This window comes from Microcebus murinus, chromosome 5 (genome assembly GCF_040939455.1).
Source record: "Microcebus murinus isolate Inina chromosome 5, M.murinus_Inina_mat1.0, whole genome shotgun sequence".
Classification (NCBI taxonomy): Eukaryota; Metazoa; Chordata; class Mammalia; order Primates; family Cheirogaleidae; genus Microcebus; species Microcebus murinus.
In genome coordinates, this window is record NC_134108.1 from 62,644,474 (window position 1) to 62,666,720 (window position 22,247).

At 36.7% G+C, this 22,247-nt stretch overlaps 1 protein-coding gene across 5 annotated transcripts in view; it reads left to right on the forward strand.

The window, feature by feature from the left end:
- Positions 1 to 9,640: 9,640 nt before the first annotated feature.
- The window catches only part of EPHA7 (EPH receptor A7), a 177,962-nt gene continuing 165,355 nt past the window's right edge, over positions 9,641 to 22,247 (forward strand). For 3 of the 5 annotated variants that reach the window (XM_076003108.1, XM_012750910.3, XM_012750911.3), the window contains exons 1-3: positions 9,641 to 9,986; positions 14,409 to 14,473; positions 18,124 to 18,793. In XM_076003108.1, the coding sequence (XP_075859223.1) occupies positions 9,890 to 9,986; positions 14,409 to 14,473; positions 18,124 to 18,793 (832 nt within the window). In that variant the 5' untranslated portion in view covers positions 9,641 to 9,889. The remainder of the gene's footprint in view (positions 9,987 to 14,408; positions 14,474 to 18,123; positions 18,794 to 22,247) is intronic. The other 2 variants (XM_012750915.3, XM_012750912.2) reach the window with 2 other exon arrangements.

Below are 22,247 nucleotides of genomic sequence, written 5' to 3' on the forward strand. Positions count from 1 at the left end.
TTTGAAAATTCCTTTGTCCTCATGAGTATTACATTCTAGTTTAAGAGACAATGAATATGGTAAGTAAATATATAACATATTGTATGGTGATAAGATCTGTGGAATAGAACAAAGAGAATGGAGAAGTCTAAAGAAACTCTTTGTGAGAAGAGACAATTGTGTAGATCTAAAGGAAGTACAGGAATGATCCATGCAAATATGGAGAGGATCCATACTCCTGGGGAGGAAATGCACATTTCCTGAGCCAAAGGCATGCTTGGCCTTTAGAAGAGCTGGGAGCCAATGTGATAAGAAAGGGTGAGAAAGTGGAAAAGGCAATAGGAGAGGGGGGTAACAGTTGGTGAGATTGTATAAGCTGTTAATGAGCTTGACTTTCTTTACTAATGACCTGGGAGCCACTGTAGAGTTTCTACCACAAGAGTTATGTGTTCTGATATATATTTTAAAAAGATGAATTTAGCTGGATGGGCAATGCTACAGAGAGCCCAATTTAACAGACTAATCCAAAATCTATGGGACAAGTAATATATATTTAAGTTTAAATGTTGTATTTTTCACTTAAATTTCTAATTTACTTATATATAGAGTGTCTTCGTCCATTTTCTGCTACTATAACTGCATACCAGAGGCAGCTGGGTAATTTACAAACAATAGAAGTTTATTTGGCTCATAATTCTGGAGAATGGGTAATCCAAATGTAAGGTTCGGAATCCGGCAAGTACCTTCCTGCTGCACCACCTGCAGCAGAAGGCAGAATAATGACAAGTGAGCATGCAAGAGGGGGAATCAGGCAGAAATCCTTTTATAAGGGGCCCACTCCTGAGATAATTAACCCGCTCCTTCAACAATGGCATCAATGCATTCATGAGATCAGAGCCCTCTGCCTCTGAAAGATCTTACCTCAAAAATGGTCATCTTGGCTAAGACAGTTCCTAGGTAGAGGGTCACAGGACCTGTTGAGTCAGTTCCCACATATGCCCACTGGTCCATTTGGTGTCAGTTAGTCCTCCTGAATGCAAAGTCTGAAAAGTATCTCAAAGGCCAATTTTACATTTTACAATAGCAATGTTATTAATATCTATAGAAGCAATTGGGTAAGTCACAAACCTTACACCAGCCAAAGATATGTGACTCTTAAGCAGTAAGTAATTATAGCAAGGCAAGCTAAGAAACAATGGCTGGTTATGTTTATCTAACTCTATATTTCTGTAGAAACCAGACCTTTACCACACTTTTTGCTTCACAGCCTTACATTATGTTGATACAGGTGGTTTCATTTGTGTATCAGCTTCCTCTCAAGAGTGGACAGAACCTACTGATTGGTTTGTAATAGATAGAAAAGTATGGGGTATCACTTCTGAGTTAAAGTTATGAAAAAACTGTGATTTTTATCTTACTTTCCCCTTTCTCACACTTTTTCTTTTGCAGTCCTGGCTTTGAATGTAAACAAACTACCACGTTGTGAGTAGCCCTATGAAGAGGTAAGCAAGGCAAGGAACTGACATCTCCAGTTAGCAGATAGTGAGAAAATGAGGCCTGCCACTGTTATGTTGATTAACCTTGGAAGTAGATCTCTTCTGTGGTATAACAACAGCTGTGTGTGTTAAGAAGCAAATCCTTCCCTTAAGTTTTAAGATGATCATAGCTCAGACTGACACCTTGACTGCAACCATGTGGGAGACCCTGAGTCAAAGGACCCTGCTAAGTTGTGCTGGATTCTTGAACCACAGAAACTACGAGATAATAAATATTGGTTTTGTTAAGCCACTGACTTTGGTCTTTGTTATGCAGTTTTGTCTAACTAATACAAGAACTTTCAAAAATTTTTGTGAGCATCTAATTTTACAAATTAAATTTCTTTAGCTTACAATGTCTAGGGTGGTGTCTGTTTCCTCAATAAAATGTAATACATATACTTTCTCCTGTACCCTTTACATGTTATCTTCCTCTCTGAAATTTCCTTTCTCCCATTACCTTTGTCTGACCAGATATTATTATTTGCAACCCAAGGTCCATCTAAAATGTCATTCTCTTTCAGCATGCTCTCCCCAGTCTGATTTATTGCTCTGATATGTACACACACACACACACACACACGCACATTAATATATATATAGGTTCTAGACAGGAATTCTATTAGAGGGACAAGGGTAGTGCAAAGTTGAAAGTTGACCTACAGGACTTGCACTATGGGTCTAAACAGAGATTTGAATACCAAATTCAGAAAACCAGATATAGACTTTGATTTAAAAATGAAACTGTAGTCCTCTGAATATGTAACTCATGCTCCTTGAATGCTGCCTTCCTAGGGCTAGACTTAGTTTGGATAGATACTAAGATAAAGGCCATTCTGCTTGTACTGGGTGTAGAGAAACATCCAAAATCTGTGAGTCAAGTAGATCTTGGAAATGATACATGTTATGTATATTTGAATAGGTGAATATTTCTGGGCCTGTGTTTGTGATTCAAATCAGACAACATAAATAAATGTGACATGATAAGCATTTACTTTTAACATTGGGATAAATTCCTTATAATGGTGAATTCTGAAAAATTAAAATTTTAAATTACAAGTATTACTAGAGAATATATATATTTCATGCTAATCTATAAAATCTATGAAATGCAAAATTATACATTTTGTACAATTATACAAAAATATACACTATCATACTCAAATTTCAACTATAACTTTAAAGATCTTTTTTATAACATATTTCTAACACTAAATATATACTTTCATTTTCTGGTCAAAAAAATCAATGTATTTCTTTATGTCTTAAATTTGATTTAAAATTTAGATGTCTGAATATAGAGCATTTAAAAATATTAATCATATTTTGATGTATGTGAATAGGTAGAACTCTTTGATTTTAACTCATTACTACTCTCCTTTTATTTTCATTCAGTACCTTTCCTCACACTGTTTTAGGGCCTTGGAACCAGTATAACTGATCAAGTCACAGCTATTCATTCTGTAAAATGGACACAACTACCATTTATCTGAAATGTAATGATCCACTGGACTTTCCCCAATGCACCTGAGGGTATGCATGTTATTATAAGTACTGTATAGCTTTATTCAAACTTAGAAAGTAATTGTTCCCTGAAAAGTTTAAATCAAAGGTATATGCAGGTAATCTATAAATTATTAAAAATACAGATGTGATAGTAGTCAAAAATTAAATTGAAGTTGAAAGAAGTCTTACAAGTGATCCTGTTGTTAATTGGAATGCAGGAGAATTTTCCCTTTCTCTGTGTTTGTGAAGTAAATAAAGTAGATTTTTTTTCTTTTATGGTTATCATCTATCTTTAAATGAGGCAACTTTCTGCAAGGTTTTAATGTCTTTAAATTTTATAGACTTTGCCACCAAAGCCTGCCTGTTAAAAGATTGCTGAAAAAGTGACTATCAGATATTAAAATTCTTAATTAAACTGAGATTGACCTTAGTCATTTCATCAATCTAAAATCAACTAGAGAATGTGCCAGGTTAATTCTGAAGTTTTATCGACAGCAATACAGCTATGAAAACAAATAATGGTAAGGATAAACTAATAGAATCTGAGAAGGAGTAAAAAATTTTTAGAAAACTTTCTTTCTAATCTGGGTGAAGGGAGGGGAAAACAAAACAACTTTAGACAAGCCAGAAGATGAAAATCCTTATTGTGCATTGAATTGTCTTGCAGTTTATGGTTAGTAGCATGATTATGAAGTTATCATCACTTTTGATATGGCTGAAATCAACACTGAGACTAACTATCTAGTTACCTATTTCTCAAAGCATATGATCTGCTCCCTGAGTCACAAAGGCATCCTGGGTGTTAGGTCTCTTGAGTATTGGATTATGCCTTATTCATCTACATATGCCCCCAGTACTTTTCTAAATATTTAATAAATACTTGAAAAGCCTATTTTTTAATTGAGGTTTTGGTCAGCATTCTCTTTCTGGAATATTATGTTATTCATATTGTGAATCTGTAATTATTTTGAGCCTCAAAATCAAAAGGAAATATGATCACTTATATAGTTGGCTTGCCCAAATTTAGGGGGAATCTAACATCTCCCTTTTGAGGCTTTTTCCTGTCCTCGATTGTCTAAGAATCTATGGGAGTACACTTAGTCCAAAGGGGTCAGATTTTATCCAAATGATAACAATGTTCAGTCCTCTACTGAACATTTATTATTTTCATCACTACCATATTGTATAACTTTTGAAAATTGGCTTTATATAGTATTGCTACAGGGATACCTTGTTCTATAGATGCCCCCCCCCACTGTAATGTCACTTGACATCTGAGCTACAATGGTATAGCTCTTTTAGTTCATAATCACATAATCAGTACAAATACCCAAGCTTTGTTTCTGGGTTATAAGGACCTTTGAGTATCAGGCACATGTCTTCAGCCGGCAATTTTTAGGCTCATAATGTTCCTTTCCTCTCAGTGAGCACTTTCTTGAGGTACTTCTTTCTCAGTCAGAACTGTCCCACTTTTTCAGAGCTTCTAATACTGTTGAAAAGTCAAATGGGATTGGGTTGGAGTCTTCTCCTCCCAGAAAGACTCTTGTCTCATACACAAATTTGCCAACTTTCTCCACAGAGAACAACTGCATGCTAAGTCAAGGGGTATTTTATGGCACTACCTTTGGCAGTGCATAGAATTTCACCCTTCTTCAGTGGAGAGAATGCTCACAGCTTTCCAATTTCACAACTAGCAGGCATTATTCATGCTTTTCTTCTCCATAACACAAAATGCTTCTTCTAAGTTATTACAATATAGAGAGACTCATACTGTTAAGAATTCTTCTTAGACTTCCTTGAGATTAGCCAGGGAAATTTTAACAGTATTTCATTTTTAGTATTAATTATTCAGAAGACTCTGATGAGGGGTGGTCTCTAAAATACTCCTCAAGCAAGAGAATTCTCTGGGAACTTTAGAGAATCCTTAAAAAACTCTGGACTGTCAAGTCCCAGAGCACACTCCATCCCAACCTTGCCCTGTTCCTAGGGTAGAAGACCATAAGATAAGTGGGGGGAAAGTAGGAGAGAGAATATCTAAGGTATATCTGGAGATTCAGAATTCTTCAGTTTAGTTTTTGAAAAATCGAACGGAGCTTTTTTCCCATAATATAATTCACTGTCTAATTTATCTTTAAGTCTATTCAGTTAAATTGGCCTCTATAGACTAAAATAGGTGATAGGACATCTCACACATTTTTATGAAGTCCTTTAATAGGCTGGCATAGGTACAGGGAGGATAAGAAATTATAATATCAATGGAACAAATATTATATATTCATATGTAGTATGTACATATACATGCACACACACACACACAAAATTTCATAATTAGCTAGTCTGTATTCAGTGTGAACTTGATTGGCTAGGACACTCAGAGGTCCTGGTGCCCCCTGGTGGTCACTGAATTACCATATATTTCCTTGACAAGAAACCATCCACTGGGTGAAGAGGGAAACACTTGCAAGATGAGAAACCAGGAAAATATGTAGAAGTGTTGTGCATAATTTAAGCCAGTTCTTCCTATCAGTGCTGGTAATTTATGGCGAAATGAAGTGTAAGTAATGGAAGGGAAGAACCTCACCAGGCAAAATCAAATTTGAAAAAAAAAAAATTGAACATGTGTTAAATGATTTGAAGTATCATGTGACACATTTTCCCAGCTATTTTTAGTTCTTTTAATATTAACTAAATAATAAAAGTGATTTACCTTAACACTTTGAATATTTTAAGTAATTAGAAAATTTCAGTGACATCTTAGCAATATTTAAGTGGACTCTTACAATTTATATATAGATTATATTTTTATTTGTTAAGCTATCTTAAATTAACTGAGTAATTGTGGGTAAAGAATTATAATTGAAATCTTCTAAACTTTACCCATTTGTCTGACCTCACAAAAGTAGGTGAAATTTTATAAAAGCACAAAATGGAGTCTTGACTTATGATTTAATTCCTGACCTCTGACTTCCTATTCTGTCACCTTAATCTGAAGCTTAGAAAAATAAATGAAATTATTAATATGTTTTTAATGAGTTTACCTTATGTGCATTTCTTACATTAGACTGCAAATAAATATTTTATATATACCACATAAATCATGCTAATGTAAATATGTAAATGATTTTCCTACATAGTGGAAATATTGTTTTTATTTTGACTGAAATCACAGAGAACTCAATTTTCTGTGACATCTATTAACTGAGACATAATGCTTCTTTTCTGTTTATAATCAGTTTCTTCTGCACAGTACCTTTTCTAATTCAGTTTAAATTACCCCTTTTTCTGTGATGAACTTGCATTTTCACATTTACCAGCTGTGAATGCATTTATACGGTAAGTGCAAAAGTAGTAGGTTCAGAAACAGCCCTTTGATTTCATTGTTGTTGTTGTTAACTATTTAGTTTGACAGTCTTGAATTGGTAACACATTAAAGTCTCCAATTTTTCCTTTACCCTCTGAGGCCCGAATACTAGACACACACACACACATAGCCTTTTCTTTTATTTGAAAATTCATAGAACTTATTCCCCAAAGTCATTATAATTTACTCCTAAGCAACTATTTCTCACTTAAAATCAGAGGATAGTTCCCTGAGGTAAACAGTGAGGTAAATATTAGTATTGTAGCAAGTTAAAAGAAAATAACAGCTGTACCCTCATTTGGGATATATGTCTTGAATTTTTGCATCTACTTTTATCTGTGTACAGTTATCTGTGATTATTAGTAATTTTATACTGATAGAATAATACAAAATACATTAAAATTGGATATATCTTCATTGTATCTGAAGAGAGGCATTTTTCATCTTTATAGTATATGATACATGTTTCAAAAGAGGGGATATAAATGGAAATATTATGGTTTTAGTCTCTTTTTCCATTACTTAAAATTTGTTAAATATAAGCAGGCTACTCTGTTGAATGCATTGTAAAAAGAATACATAAAAATTGAAAAATAGTTTTCAGAGTTTCTGCTTTGGCTCACGTGTATTGGTTGCATACGCTATTTAGTATTGCTCAGTAAAATGAGTTCCAATTCACTTTATATACAAACACTTTATTTTTAAAATTACTTTAGAAATAATATACATAAATCATAGATGTCAAGGCAATATAAGCTACAAGGATGTGAAGAAATATACTATTATTTGTTATTTTAAAATGTGGACGTTTTATGTATTGATTAGTGTTTATTTCAGTGGCTTTCAGTACTAATAGGTTTATATGTTTTATTGTTAGTCAAATACAGTCTGATGTAAATTTATGTGTTAAAACTGTGCTGTGTAACACTGTATGACAAACATTCTCTTTTTGACTCAGTCATTTATTTTCATTTAAGTGCTGTGAATTCTTTACCAATATTCCTAGATTCTACAAAAGAAGGAAGGTTGGTAAACCTAAAATGAGCATAATTGTGCAGCTTTGCAGGGAGAACTGTCAGCAGCCTGGCACACGTGCATTTAATGTGAAGCTTCTTGTCTCTAAAAATAAGAGTGAGGCTGCACATGCCCCTCAGTCTGACAGCGAGAGAGGACACAATAAGGGGACTTGCTATACCACTTACACTCATCAGAGAAGTGAAGGATGTTACTTCTTTGGTTTCCTGGTTTTAATGGGAAAGTATTTGTATTCACATCAGTGAGTATTAGTCATTCAATAGATGAAAGGAATGTTTTAAACTTTAAAGTCTACCTCAGTGTCACTTTAAAAAGTAGGGATGAGACCCTGGGGAAAGTGTTGAAATCCTGGAAAATTTATTTTAGCTATTATAAGTGGTTTAATATTTGTGAGTTTGTAGTTCCTTGAGTTTTAAAGCCTATATGTAGGGATTTGTGTTTTTAATTTTAATGTTTTAGTTTATAAGTTTTACCATTAAGTATCTATTCATGTAAATACTACTTCATCTTCTCTATAACAAGTATGCTCTCCCTATATATATTTTTTCTCTTTGCAAGGTTAATCTATTAAGCAATTTACATTTCCTTTTGTCTTTTAAAGGGCACTTAAGATGCTTTTTGATACAATTTCTAAAATATTTAATAGGCATAATGGCTAGGAACATTTAACATTTAAGAAATATTACAGAAACTGCAGAATCAAAGAGTTTAAAGGGAAATAAAATTTCATTTCTTTCTTCAGTGTAATTTTATTAAGCAAGTAAAAACTACATGAGACAATTTACCATAAAATAAAAATATCTGAGGACTGTCATCTCTGAGAAGTCTTTACTATAAATACCAGAAACAACTCAACTTACTGTATATTTCCAGAAGAAAGGATGGGAAAAGTTTGGAGCCTTACAGTGAGACAAACTTTGTACCTATCAGAAATAAAGGGAGTCATGAATGACTGAAAATTTCTTAAAGGAAGAAATGCAGTACAAGAAGAAAACATAATCTTAAAAATGTGATCAAGTTACTCTGCTAAACATTTGAAATTGATGATTTGGCAATTACGGTTTTTAGTTTTTCCTCTTATTTATTACCCACCTCTTGAATGTTAAGTGTCTAAAACTGCCTAATGGAAAACTGATTTCTTTATGCAGTCATCATTGCTGTCCGGGTTGGATGAATTCAACTGGAGATGTTGGTGACATTATTTATTCTTAGTTTCCCTTTGAAAGTTAATTATTGAATAATTCCTGAAAGTAAATACTTGCGAAAGAGGAAGGTCTTGTTTATGAATTTAACAAGTAGTGGCATTCTTGAAAATTAAGTATAATTAATAAAGGGAAATGTAAAACGATCAAAGTGGAGCGATGCAAAGAAAACCTCAGAAAATGATAAACATGAAAAAAAATGATATAGAACCGTCTAAAGGTTTTCTTTTAACGTCTCACTTCACTCAACAAACTATAGTGAAAAGATAGGGCGGGGGTGAATGGGCGCCTAAAACAAAAGACTTCCTTTCCCCACTCCCTTTTCCTCTGTTTCTGTTGCCAGAGCTTGTTGCAAACTCTTGGAAACATTGTTTAAACCTAATACATTTGGTTAATTTTATTCTTCTAAGGATTGTGGTGGGTGGTGCCCAAAGCTGACTGCCTTTGGAGTAACAGAAAAAGAGAAGTAGAAACTTTTCAAAAAAGGCAAAAAAAAAAAAAAAAAAGTTACCCGACCCACAGAGGTTGTGAGTAACAACATAAAAGTAAAACGCACTTTACTTAAAGGTACAGTTCATTTCCCTGTCCGGGCTCCGTACTTGGTAGCTGAGAGAAGGCTTGCTTCGCCTTTGGCTCCTGAAAGACCGCGAGGAGTACAGCTATAGACGGGAGTCTAAATTGGGAGCATTATTCTCGAATTGATTGTGCTCCACGAAAGCTGCGGTTGCTAAAAGCAGAACGCCCAGAGCAGCACGAACCCTCGGCCACAGTCCTCGTCCTCCTTCTCCGAGCATCCAGCGGGAACCCGGAGCTCAGAACCTGGAGGGAATCCTGGACCAGCAACCTGACTCCGCTCGGCACCGATTGGCTCAGGCTTCGGACCCCGCCCCCGAGGCCGGGGCGGCTGTATCGCCAGGACCCGCCCCTTGGCCCTGGGAATCGCCTCCTGGCAGGCCGGCTGTGCCTGCCACTCAGCCCGAGTGGCGGAGGCTCTCGGCTCGGAGCCCCGCCCCCTCCCCCCTAATTGATATTATTGGAGTGTGGAGCAATCGGCCGGTCTGCAGTCGGAGACTTGCAGGCAGCAAACACGGTGCGAACGAACTGGAGGGGGGGAATATAAAAAAACCTAAACGTGGAGCAGCCGGCCAGGGACCGAGAAGGGGAACTGATGCAAGGAGGGCAATAAAAAAAAACCCACTTCGGAGCAAACAGCATTTAAAAAGCTACGACTCAAGATAACTGAAACCTAAAATAAAACCTGCTCATGCACCATGGTTTTTCAAACTCGGTACCCTTCATGGATTATTTTATGCTACATCTGGCTGCTCCGCTTTGCACACACGGGGGAGGCGCAGGCTGCGAAGGAAGGTAAGGAGATGGGAAAGCAAAGTTTGTTCTGACTTATTTATTTAGCTGTCTACCTGCACGAGCCAGATCGTCCGCCGCGCTGCCGGCCGCGCCTCCGGCTCCGGGCGACCCTCCCTCGCCGGCTCCCCGCCCCCTCACCGGTTGGGCCGCTCCTGCCGGACTGGCGGGTGGCAAGCCGGGGCTGCTGAGAACCGCTGCTGCTTTCAGCCGCCTGCAACCGCGCTCCCGGGGCCGTCCATCCGACGGGTGCGGGATTCCTGGCGCGGGCAGTCCGGAGGACGTGAGCAGCAACTGAGGGTGCCGGGGTGGGGTTTGGGGGACGGCCAGCGAGCTCATTCTCTAGGACCCCGGGAAGGTCACTTCTTTTCCTCTAGCCCTGTGGTCTTCCTCCTCTCCGCGTTCGTGTCCGGTGGGAGCAGCCCGGAGTTGGGTCGGAGAATGGGGAGTGCAACCTCTAGAGTCCCCGCCAGCCCGCGGGCGAGCGGCGGGAGCCCGGAGCCTTCCCAGAGGGGCCGAGACTTCTGTGAGCTCGGAAAGCTCGGGTTACTAATGAAGTGCTCACTGCGTCGGAGGCGGCGGCGCGGGCCTGCGGTTGGCGCTCGGCCGCCAGCGCGGAACAATAACGCCGCGGAGGTGAAGCAGGGCGAGCGGCGCGCGCCCCGCGGGCCGGGGATGTCTCCGTTCGGCGCGCGCTGCGCGCGGGGCCGGGCGCCGCGGGGTCAGCGGCAGTCCACCGGCTTGGTCGGGCCGGGCAAGCAGGGGGCGGGCTGGGGCTGTGCAATTTGTAAAGAGATGCCGCCTGGGCGGCTTGGAACCGCCAATTATTTGCCTCACAGTCCGGTACTTGAGGGGTCTGAGTGGCCAAATCTTGCGAAAGACCTGGACTCTGAGGATTAGTTCTGGTGGGAGAGAGCAGGTTTCATTCGGCCAGCTAGATACGCCTGTAAATGGTTATTTTTTGCTTCTTCTTTTTTTTTAACCATTGACAGAAGGTAAAATACCTTTCAGTGCCTGTAGTTGGAGCTGGGGAAAAATAAATCTTGTCAATGGAAGAGTCTTGCTTTTGAGCACTGCCACAGTCCCCCTCAGCCCCCTTCCCCCGTCTTCCAGGCTGTGCATTGAAGGTTGATTTTCCGATCTTTTAAAAGCAGAATACGAATAATTACTTGTTTATGAAGTGTTGAGGGGGGAAAAATCTGTTACCAAATTTAGGTCATTGTGGTGATGGGGGGGTACATATCAGTCCTTGTTTCATCTATTCCTGAAAACTTAGTCATTTAGCGCTGCTTTTCCTTATTTTCTTCGCGAACCTTTCTTCGTTCACTCAGATCCCCAACACAAAGCCATATTCTATTCCTTCACCCACCCAGACCTTGTGACCCCCCAGTTTTCACGTCTGCAACCTGTATTGACGCTGAACCCATTCAGAGAAACCCATGCCTCCGAGCTAACGGTTACGTGTTTGCAGATGGATGAAAGTCGGTTAGAAACGCACACCGATACAAACCAAAAACCACATTTCTACTCTCCTGACTTTAGCGATCAGATACATTCAGGCCTGGCACCTTGTCCTTATTCCTCCGGAACAGCGAGACCCGAGGAAAAGTTTGCACCGGCGCTGCGAAGCCCCGCGCGCGAACACACGCAGACTCGGGCAGGAGTTTGGGCTATAAATAACTGCATCACTAGGGGGAGAGGTTCCTGCAGCCAGAATGTCTCTCTCACTTTGCTCTTCTGGGTGCTCGCTACGTGGAGAGGATTCTGATTCTAGGAGCCTGAATTCTTTAGATACAGAAGTGAGATGTTTGAAAGGCGGGGGCTGGGGGGGCTTGCTCTGTGGCGGCGGGTGGCGAGTGCGCCCGACTTCTCGGTGGCGACGCTCCCAGCGCGCAGCGGCGATCAAGAGCTGGCTTTCTGGGTACATGCAAGCCCTGAGGCAGCCGGCGGATCACTTGGGCCAGCGCGGGGAACCGCCTCGAGCAGGTGCCCGGCCTCCTAGGGTGGTTGGAGGTGGCTGGAGGCAGAAAGGGCCCCTCTCCCTCCACTTTCCCTGTGCACATTCTCTTGGGGAGGTCAGTTGCCGCTACTGGGAGCGCCTGTCAGAGTCTGACGCTTGGAGGCGAAGTGCAGCTGCTGCTTTTCCTTTCCGTAAATGCCGCCGCCGTCTTTCCCTCAGTGGAGATGCTTCCCGAAAGCCTCTCTCCTCCTTCCGGCTCCTTCTGGAGCCAGGGCGCCACCGGCTCCCTGGAGTGCCCAGGTCTGGCTGGCTGAGGCGTAATGGATGCTCGCTCGGCGCGCCAGTCTGGCAGCCCCCGCCCCGCCCCGCCGCCGGCCCCGCCCCGGCCCCGGGAAGCCGGGCGCTGCCCGCGCTGCCCTCCACTGGCTTCGCCCGGGCGCGCCCCGCGTCTCGCCCGTCCCCCCTCGCCCCCGCCTGCCCCGCACGGCAGGCCGCTGAGCCCCGGAGTCCCGGGCCTGTGCCCCCGCGTCCAGGTGGGCGGCCGGACTGCGCGTCCGCGGGCGGCAAGAAGGGCTGGCACTCTGCTCGGACAGGGAAGGGGGAAAGCGCGCACTTGCGGGTTTGTCCGGAGAGCGGACGGCGGGGAGAGGGACACACTGATCACCCGAGGGCTGCTTCTGATTAAACGCTGTCGGGCTGCTTTCTGTTTTGTTTTAATTTGTTGGTGTGTTTCTCTTTTAACTTGTTTGCTATCACTGCCCTGCCTCGGTCGGTCCCTGGCTTCTACCCTCATGCAGAGCTGAGGGGTAGCAGAACGGCAATAAACAATCATTGCAGTGCTTATTTCACTCTGAGAAACGACCCAAGAATGTCACCTGGATTTCAAATCCAGTTATCTGTATTCAGTACAGAAGGCACACGAAAAAGGACATCTCAAAAAAGAGTGCCTGGAACCCACGTTGTTTCCCTGTGCTTCGTCTTTATTGTTGAGGGTAAAAATAAACTTTAAAAATTACTTTTCATATAAATTCACTAGTTTAACGACGCATTGATGTTCCAAGTTGAAATACAAACTGATACTTTTAAAGTGTGTGTGTTTCTTATTTGAAAGGGAGTCAACTGTTTGTGATTAAGGTTTTTTTTTTCCTGTTATAGACTCCCTGAGAGTCTTAGTAAACAAACAAACAAGCCAACAAAAAATCCCTCCAAACCCCGTGTTTCTATATTTTCAATTACAAGGAATAACCTTGACTAGTGCTAAGGAATTAAACACGTAATCAACAGTTCCTTTGTTTTCTTAGCATAACATGTTTCCATTATCTTTCAAATACTCATTCCCCCACATTGAGGGTCAATATTTAAAAGTTTACATAGCAAGTATTTAAGTCAAAATTTTAACAATTTGCAGAGGTTGATGTTAAGCATATTTACATACTTAAAATATATTCACTATTATTTCTGGTAAAATGATGTGTTTGTCAAAATGCTGTAGAGTTAGGTAAATATTTTTAAAGTGCAAAAACTCATGTAACTCTGTAACCAGTTTGGCCAAAAGAGTCAGTGGTTTAGGAGAGTAAATTGTCCTAAAATAAGCAATGCAATATATAAAATAGGGAGAATGATGTGTATTGATGTATGACTTTCTAACGTGTTCTCATATTAATACTATTAGAAGCATTTCACACTTTATGTAAATATTAAATTGCACTATGCTTTTTGATAGCTTAAAAGTGGAATACAACTGTTTTTAGAAGTCAAGTCAGAGTTTACACATACTATTTTGAGAATTAGCTAATATCTTGAAATATTTAGAAATTTAAAAAAATGTATACTGAAAACTGATGTTTGACTAACCCAGAAATATATCTTATAAATAATATGCAATTTATTTTCTCCTGATTGCATTGCTTAACATGGTTTTTAACCTTTCTATATTGATTCTGGCTTAAGAGAAAACACTATGTGTGGAAAGCTTTTTAAAAAGGTAAACTCCAATTCTCAAAAGACAATAAGAAATACTCTTGGCATAATGTTACAAATTAATGAATAGCTGAAGAGTAATATGGGCATTATACCTCATTATGCTTATGTTATATTTGACAAAGTTTAGAGGGTTCAGTTGTTTACAGAAATATAGTATATAATTGCTATAGGATCAATATATCACATATCAATTTTTTACCCTCACCTTCATTCTACTATTGCATTTTAAAATTTATTTCAATACTTTAATTAAAGAGTACCATATATAATACTGGCGTTTTAACATCTTTTCCCCTTAAGAAATTGAAATATACTTGTATCAAGTGGCTGTTCATTTCACCATTCATTTACATAAGTAAATATATATATATATCTTAAGTCATAAAATGATAATTATATAAAAAGTTAAATTCATCTTAAAAATGTTTACAAATATGTTTAAATTGTTAATGTAACATTTGGAAATGAACTTTCTTTTTCAGTACTACTGCTGGATTCTAAAGCACAACAAACAGAGTTGGAATGGATTTCCTCTCCGCCCAATGGGGTAAGTGCTTTTCCTCATAAAATACCACTTTATTTTTTAAAGAAAGAAACAAAACCTTACTCCTGCAGGGGAATTATTTACATTCTTCATATTTGAACTGTTTTAATTCCAAATATCTTGTTCAATATTTTGTTGTGTTTATAATGAGACATTGAGTTCTCTGAGTAAAGAAGGTATACTTAGAACTTGGGGAAATGAGGGGGGGACAAGAACTCCCCATAACCATAGTCTTTTGAGTCCTCATTGTGAGTGGAATCATACCTCAGGGTCCAGGCTACAAATGCTAACTAATTACAGCAAACTTTCCTTTCACAAACTCACTTAAACCTCTTTAGTTGCTTTATACTTCTGAAGTATAATCACCAAGTAGGGTGTGTGTAATTCTCTAAAACAGTATGTAATCTGTTTTTCTCTTTTAACAACAGTTTTAGCATCATTCAAAATGTACTTTAAAAGGCAACTAAAAATGTACTATGCTTAACACTATGGCATAAAATGTGCTATGATATATTTTTTAGATTCACCAAATTTATATCATGTGCTATCTGCTGTTATTAATCAGAAGTGATGGCATAGCATGCACACATTACAGTAAAAACCTGTTACAATAAAAATGAGTGAGAGTTATCCAGTAAAAATCTATCAAAATATAAGTAAATCCTAAAAAAAACACTGACTATTATGTTTTATATATCCAGAAAGATATATTACTTAAATGTAGTTCAATTTTCATGTCTTCAGATCTTATTTTTAATTGTGAGAGAGGACACAATCTTCATCCTGTATTAAGGAAGAAGACTCTGAGAAAGGAGAATATATTCTGTTGTTACTTAAGTTATATTTTGCACATTAAGAAATCCGAAGTTAAAAGAGTGTGAAGTGTGAGTGGGGATGTAAAAACTGTAGCAGATTTTGCAGAGATAGGAATGAAAGTCGGAAAGGCATTGTTCAGTATAAGAACAACATCATAAAATCAGCATGTCAGGTACTGAAAGTCAGTTTAAGAATGCACAATGTGAACAAAGCAAATCTGTTTAAAATATTCAGACGTTTCATTAAATATAAGTTTTGAAAGATTGCTTTAGTTCTTATGATTATCTATTCATCACAATAAATTACAAAAAAATGACAAATATTTTACAGATTAAATATAAAAAGTTCACTGAGTTTGCGGTACAAATGTAATACTTTTCTTAAAGTGAAGTAGTTTCTGTGAGTAAAATAATATACATTGTAGAAAGCCATTCATGATAAAAAATGAAACACCTTTCTTGCCAATGACAGATGTAGCCCATTTTCTACCATCCATCAATTAAAACAAATAGAGATAGAAGATGGCTATATCTCTGAGGAGAAGTAAACTGATATATAATTGTAGTATTTCATCTATGTAATCCACAAAATGATAAATTATGACTGGTAATGTTATCTTGGACTCAAATGGGCATTTTATCAGTCCAAAGTATCTTGAGTTAACAGTTAGCCCTACATATCTGTAGGAATCAACAAATAATATTAGAAAATAATGATCAACAGCATTTTCCATGTTTAAAATAAATTTGTTCACATGTGATTAAATATCTTAACTGGAAAGAAAATGTTACTAAAACAAAAGTTTTGAGAAAATATTTTTGTAAGCATACTGTAAAAATAGTATATATAATGCAGTATCTGAATTAAGACATTTTTCCCAATGGTGTCATTTGTGGAAATGATTACAGTCTCTTAGAAAGTGAGGTAATAAAATAAGAATTGTGTTAAAGGCATTTATATAGTCTCCCTATTTGTTATCTATATCATAGATTTCTTTGTATTTTCCCCTCTGGAATAAACTTTTTAAATACAAATTAAAATTAACTGGGTTTCAAGGGTAGTAAAATTGATTTTTCTTACCTAGAATAAAATAATATAATTGTCCTTGAAATTAAAGGAATTCTTGGGATATATTCTTTTATAATAAATAGCTTTGGTTTCTTCAAAGTAGAGAATTGTTAAAAAGAACAAACACACTGACCTCTGGAGCTTTTGCTTTTTTGGTAGATTCCATTACTAGTTTTACTTCTAATAATTTCAATCCAATTAAGAGACTCACATCTACTCATCCAAATGGATGAATTTGTATCTATTTGGCTGAGACCAATCACATTATAAACATCTAACTGAAGCAAAGGAAATATATGCCCACTGTTAACTAGTCACAAATACAAGTTGTACTGAGTAAAAGCTGAACATTAAAATGGGTTCTTTGCTGCATTTGAGTACCTTTGATGATATCAGGCTTTGTATAATGAAATTGTAGCAAATATTATATAATATCATACAGGGAATTTCTGAATTACAGTATATTGCTAATTTGTCATTTTCTTTACTTTTCTATGAACCAGTTTTAAAAGTAAATATTAATATTATGCAGAATATTTAAACAAATTATACTCTGATCAAGTTTTAAAAAGTAAAACTCTTTACCACATGGTTATTAGTTTATTTTCCCATCTGCTTTTCTTGAAACAGTGGTTTAAATTATTATGTGCTATATGACTTTTGTCTTGAGCATTAATATATTTCTATATTTCGTATTTTTATTGGGGAAATGAATAAAAGTAGATGACAATTTCACTATTAAGGCATCATAAATGTAAAGTGGGGAATTCTGTGATAATGGTAAAAAAATATAAACTATTATTTTAGGCTTGTAAGTCTATTAGATGAAATTAATGTATTCGCTAATGAGCAATAAAGAGTATTATATATGGTTTAATAGTCTTTGGAATTGTTGCAAATTTTGCTAAATGTATTATTTTTTCCTTTTTTGTTAAAATACATAATATTGGTTTGCTTGTAATATACATTGTATCAGCATATGAATGTATATTTTTAAGCATCTGATATTTTTCCATCAGAAAGCTTTTACTAAATATGATCCAGCATGCAGATTTGTCATGTACATTTGATTGTCTATTGAAAGAAATTTATTTATAAAGATGAATCATACTTTTATAGCCACTTATTTATTGTTTTGTAGCTTTATGAACAATATTATATATGATACTGAACAAATAAATAGTTCTGTAAGATGTTACTGCCTTATACCTCATTTTGAAAAGATTGTAAAATATTCCACATTATAAGTATCAACATATTGTTGAATGCTTTTACATTTTAGAGTACTCTTGGCATTTTCTTCTTTGTGTTTTTAGGTACTCTCTAGTTGTAAGTATAATATGAACACTTAAAATGTAAACTGAGTTATCAAAAATTCTTCCATTCATCTATACATATATATATATATATATATATATATATGCTTTAACCAGTAATTTGAAATAATTGTGAGCTTTAGTCTATCAAAATTCTAATCTCAATGGAGTACACAGATATAAACAAACATGTAAAAAGTAATACCAATGCACTTGCAAGCAGATATTAAACAAAATGAAACTCTGTGTACAAACAATGCGAGCAACATAAGCGATGTTCTGCCACCAGGATGAAGGAAAACCGAGAATCTTACATTCTCTGGTTTACAGTATTGGTCAGGGTAGGAATCAACCTAACTCTTTCAAAGATCAGTATTTGGGATATATGTGCACTTTCAAAAGCAAAATGTTATTTTTTGCTGAATGACTGATGGCCTTTTTTAAATTTTACAGTGGGAAGAAATTAGTGGTTTGGATGAGAACTATACCCCAATACGAACATACCAGGTGTGCCAGGTCATGGAGCCCAACCAAAACAACTGGCTGCGGACTAACTGGATTTCGAAAGGCAATGCACAAAGGATTTTTGTAGAATTGAAATTCACCCTGAGGGATTGTAACAGTCTTCCTGGAGTACTGGGAACTTGCAAGGAAACCTTTAATTTGTACTATTATGAAACAGACTATGACACTGGCAGGAATATAAGAGAAAACCTCTATGTAAAAATAGACACCATTGCTGCAGATGAAAGTTTTACCCAAGGTGACCTTGGTGAAAGAAAGATGAAGCTTAACACTGAGGTGAGAGAGATTGGACCTTTGTCCAAAAAGGGATTCTATCTTGCCTTTCAGGATGTAGGGGCTTGCATAGCTTTGGTTTCTGTCAAAGTGTACTACAAGAAGTGCTGGTCCATTATTGAGAACTTAGCTATCTTTCCAGATACAGTGACTGGTTCAGAATTTTCCTCTTTAGTCGAGGTTCGAGGGACATGTGTCAGCAGTGCAGAAGAAGAGGCGGAAAACTCCCCCAGGATGCACTGCAGTGCAGAAGGAGAATGGTTAGTGCCCATTGGAAAATGTATCTGCAAAGCAGGCTACCAGCAAAAAGGGGACACTTGTGAACGTAAGTAATATGTGCTATTAAAACTCTACTTTGCAATTTTTTCTATATCAATAAAAATAACAAGTAAATCTGCTCTAGACAAGCAGTCCAATTCAGTAGATCTTAAACAAAGTCACTTCACTATTGAACTTAGTGATTATCCAGTCGTATGTGTACCAAAGATGTGCAATAAACATTGGTGATAATGGTATTTGTTACTAAAATGTAAGTTGTCCTATGCCTGACATGGAAGTCCACAGTTACACACTGCACTACAGAGTTTAAGAAAGGAGACTGGTAGGCAGAGTTTAGCCTGGAAAGACTGAGGTGGCATTAGTTAGGATTTAATGAGATGTGGTTTCTCCTGTTTTTAAACCCATATTGTCTGGGCCTGCAAATAGCAGAAAATGGCAAGTTAAGGGGGCAGAGTTCTATTGACAGGCAAAGGCATAAAGAAATACATTTATAATCTTTTATAAATACTAAAACTTTGATATAAAATCATCAAATTTCATTTAATAAATCTCTGTGGTTACTTCTGCCAAAGCTATAATTCTTTTCTGGACTAAATAATAAAATGACCACATTTTTGTGGAAGTGGGCCAAAGTAAAGTTTTAGTTATTTCAGTACATCAGCTACATGTTTTCTTTTTGTTTGGAAGCAATAATAGCGTATGAATTCATAAAGCTTTTTCTTTGTTTCATAAAACTGGATTTTTCTCTTAATAGAGCTATGTAGTCAAATATTTAAAACTGTCATGTGAATCTTCCAAATAGACAAATATTTTTTCTGCTCACACATATCCTGAAAAATATACTAAGGTTATATTACTTATGCCTCTTTTAGCTTATAAAACATAGTATATTTCAAAAAATAATTTTTATATATCCTTTGTACTCCTAAGCCAGCAGCATAATTTTAATATTTGCAATTAGTAAGAGGGGAATACCACTAATAATAGTTGTTACAACTTAAGTTTTCTTGATAACTTATTATGTGTACATACTCTGCCTTGTGTTTTTTACATATGCAAGCTTAATTTAGAAAGTATGTATCATTGCCATTTCTGTTTTGCACAATAGAAAATTGGGACTATCAAGGATAAATAGCTTACTTGCGGTTACTTTTGTAATATGTGTCTGAGCTTAAATTCAAACTCAGGGCATTCTGACTCTAGAGTCTAGACTTTTAGCAACAATATAACTCTAGTTTTCATCACAAAGCAAGATGAATCCTAGCAAATACTCTATTTTAGTGTTAATGTAAATGTCTCACTGGTAGTGTTTTGGTGCCCACATATATATTGTATATAAATTATATTATTTTCCCATAGAATTCTCATTCTAGTAGAATAGTTTAAAAAGAAATAATACTTAAAAGTATATTTAGGTCTTCGCTGTCCAATACGGTAGCCAGCAGCCACATTTGGCTCTTTAGGTTTTGAAAAATAGCTCTTCCAAATTGAGATGTGCTATAAGTGTAAAGTACACACTGGATTTTGAAGGCATACTACAGAAAAAAAAAAAACTGCAACATACATTGTTAGTAATTTTTTAATGTGTCTTGTTGAAATAATTTTAGATATGTTGGCTTAAATAGAATATAATATTAAAATTAGTTTCAACTGTTTCTTTTTACTCTTTTTTAATGCAGCTAATAGAAATTTAAAAATTGTGTTTGTGGCTCACACAATATTTTTATTGGTTACACTTTTTAGATGGAATAACTGAGTAAATATATTTTTCTATCCTGTTTGAAGAGTTAAAGACCTCAGGTGGATGGTCACTAAGCATGTAAAGTTACCTGTGGCCCTGTACTCAATTATTATCTATACCATAGCTGACATTGTGAAGTGAACTCTGAGCAAAACAAATGGAGATGCTATAGGTTCAGCTCCCTTAGGCCAGTTTAGCAGCGTCCTTTTATATCCCCTGAAGGAGTCAAACCTGTCTCCCATTGTCTTCTTCCCTCATTCCTCACTAGCAGTATTTCTAACTGAGTAGAAAATCCTGCAGGTTCCATGTAAGTGGAAATCAAAAACTGATGAAAATTAATCACTATTAGTAGGCAGAATCCTATTCCACTGGGTAAGTATAGAAATATTCTTAGTGAACTAATCAATTCAATGAAAGGCAATGTTCTTAATTGACCAGAAGTTAACAGTTACCTGAGAGTGCCGGTGGAGTCACTATTACAGAGAATTTTAAGAATGTTATTACATTTTAGCTGTAAAAGCAGCCAGTTTCAATATTGTGAAGATCTTGACTGTTGTGAAAGTAGAATTGAAAAGTTTTCATAATTAAAAATTGGAAAAATAACAAATAAAGCAGAAATACATATAAAAGTGCACAATTAAATTTACTGGGAAAAGACTAGGAAATAACATTAAAAGTTCTGCTCTTTTAAAGATTTTTAAAGTAGATTATAATTTTTTGTTTCATTTTGTATAATTTAACTCAAATGATTTCCACATTTATTTGGTAAGAAAAACCAAACAGGAACTGTTTGAGTTCTATACTTCTAAGTATAGAATTTAATAAGAAAAGCAGTCTTTAACCACAGTGAACAAATATATTTACCGTGAAGAAAAGATACCAGTTTCTTTCAAATGAGCAATATCATCTCATTAAATATTGTACTATTAAAATTACTCACTTGTATTTATTTTAGTTTCAAGAATTGAAACATTTGAGTACCAAAATTATTGTCCCCTGAAAACCATAGTAAGATATTTAAAAATAAAATACAATGACTCCTCTATCATCTTCATTAATTCTGCATTGGAATAGGTGGAATTAGGTATTAATAGTAAGTGTTAATAAAAAATAAAAGCATGGTTAAAGGAGGCAGGATGCGTCCTTATGGTTTAACCAAAAGACTATGTGCTCATTGTTGCAAGTCAAGTAAATTGTTTATGACATAATTTTCTGAAATTTTAGCCTTGGTGTTGTTGACAGAGGATAATTAAATACTTTATACTTAACTGTGGAACTATGTTCACTTGCAAAACCATTCCCTCCTTGGCATAATTCCATTGCATTGCTGCAAGAGTACTTGCCTCTGGAATCATTCCAGGCTTGCCTTTATAGTATTCTTCCTGTTTCTTTTCAATGATCCTGTTAAGAGTTTGAAAACAAATTCCAGTCCCATATTGAGGAAAACTAATGTGTTTGAGAGAGGATGCTAGTGATTCCCTAGCCAAATGAGAGTGGTTAGCCACTTAAAGGCAAGTTTATCTGGGCACTTTCTGAAGTGGCAGCCCATTGTGAGGTTTGCTAAAGGATGATATGAAATATGGATAACTAAGAAAACTGATTACAGTTTCGATCAGTTGATGTAAGAGCTTTTATTCATGACTGAAAGAAAAACTCAATTTGAAAAGAAATGTTTCTTAAGTCTGCTGATATATGGAGATCTTCTGTCTAATTCTTAAATGTAGTATTTTTATGAAGACATCTCTTTACAGTCATTTTA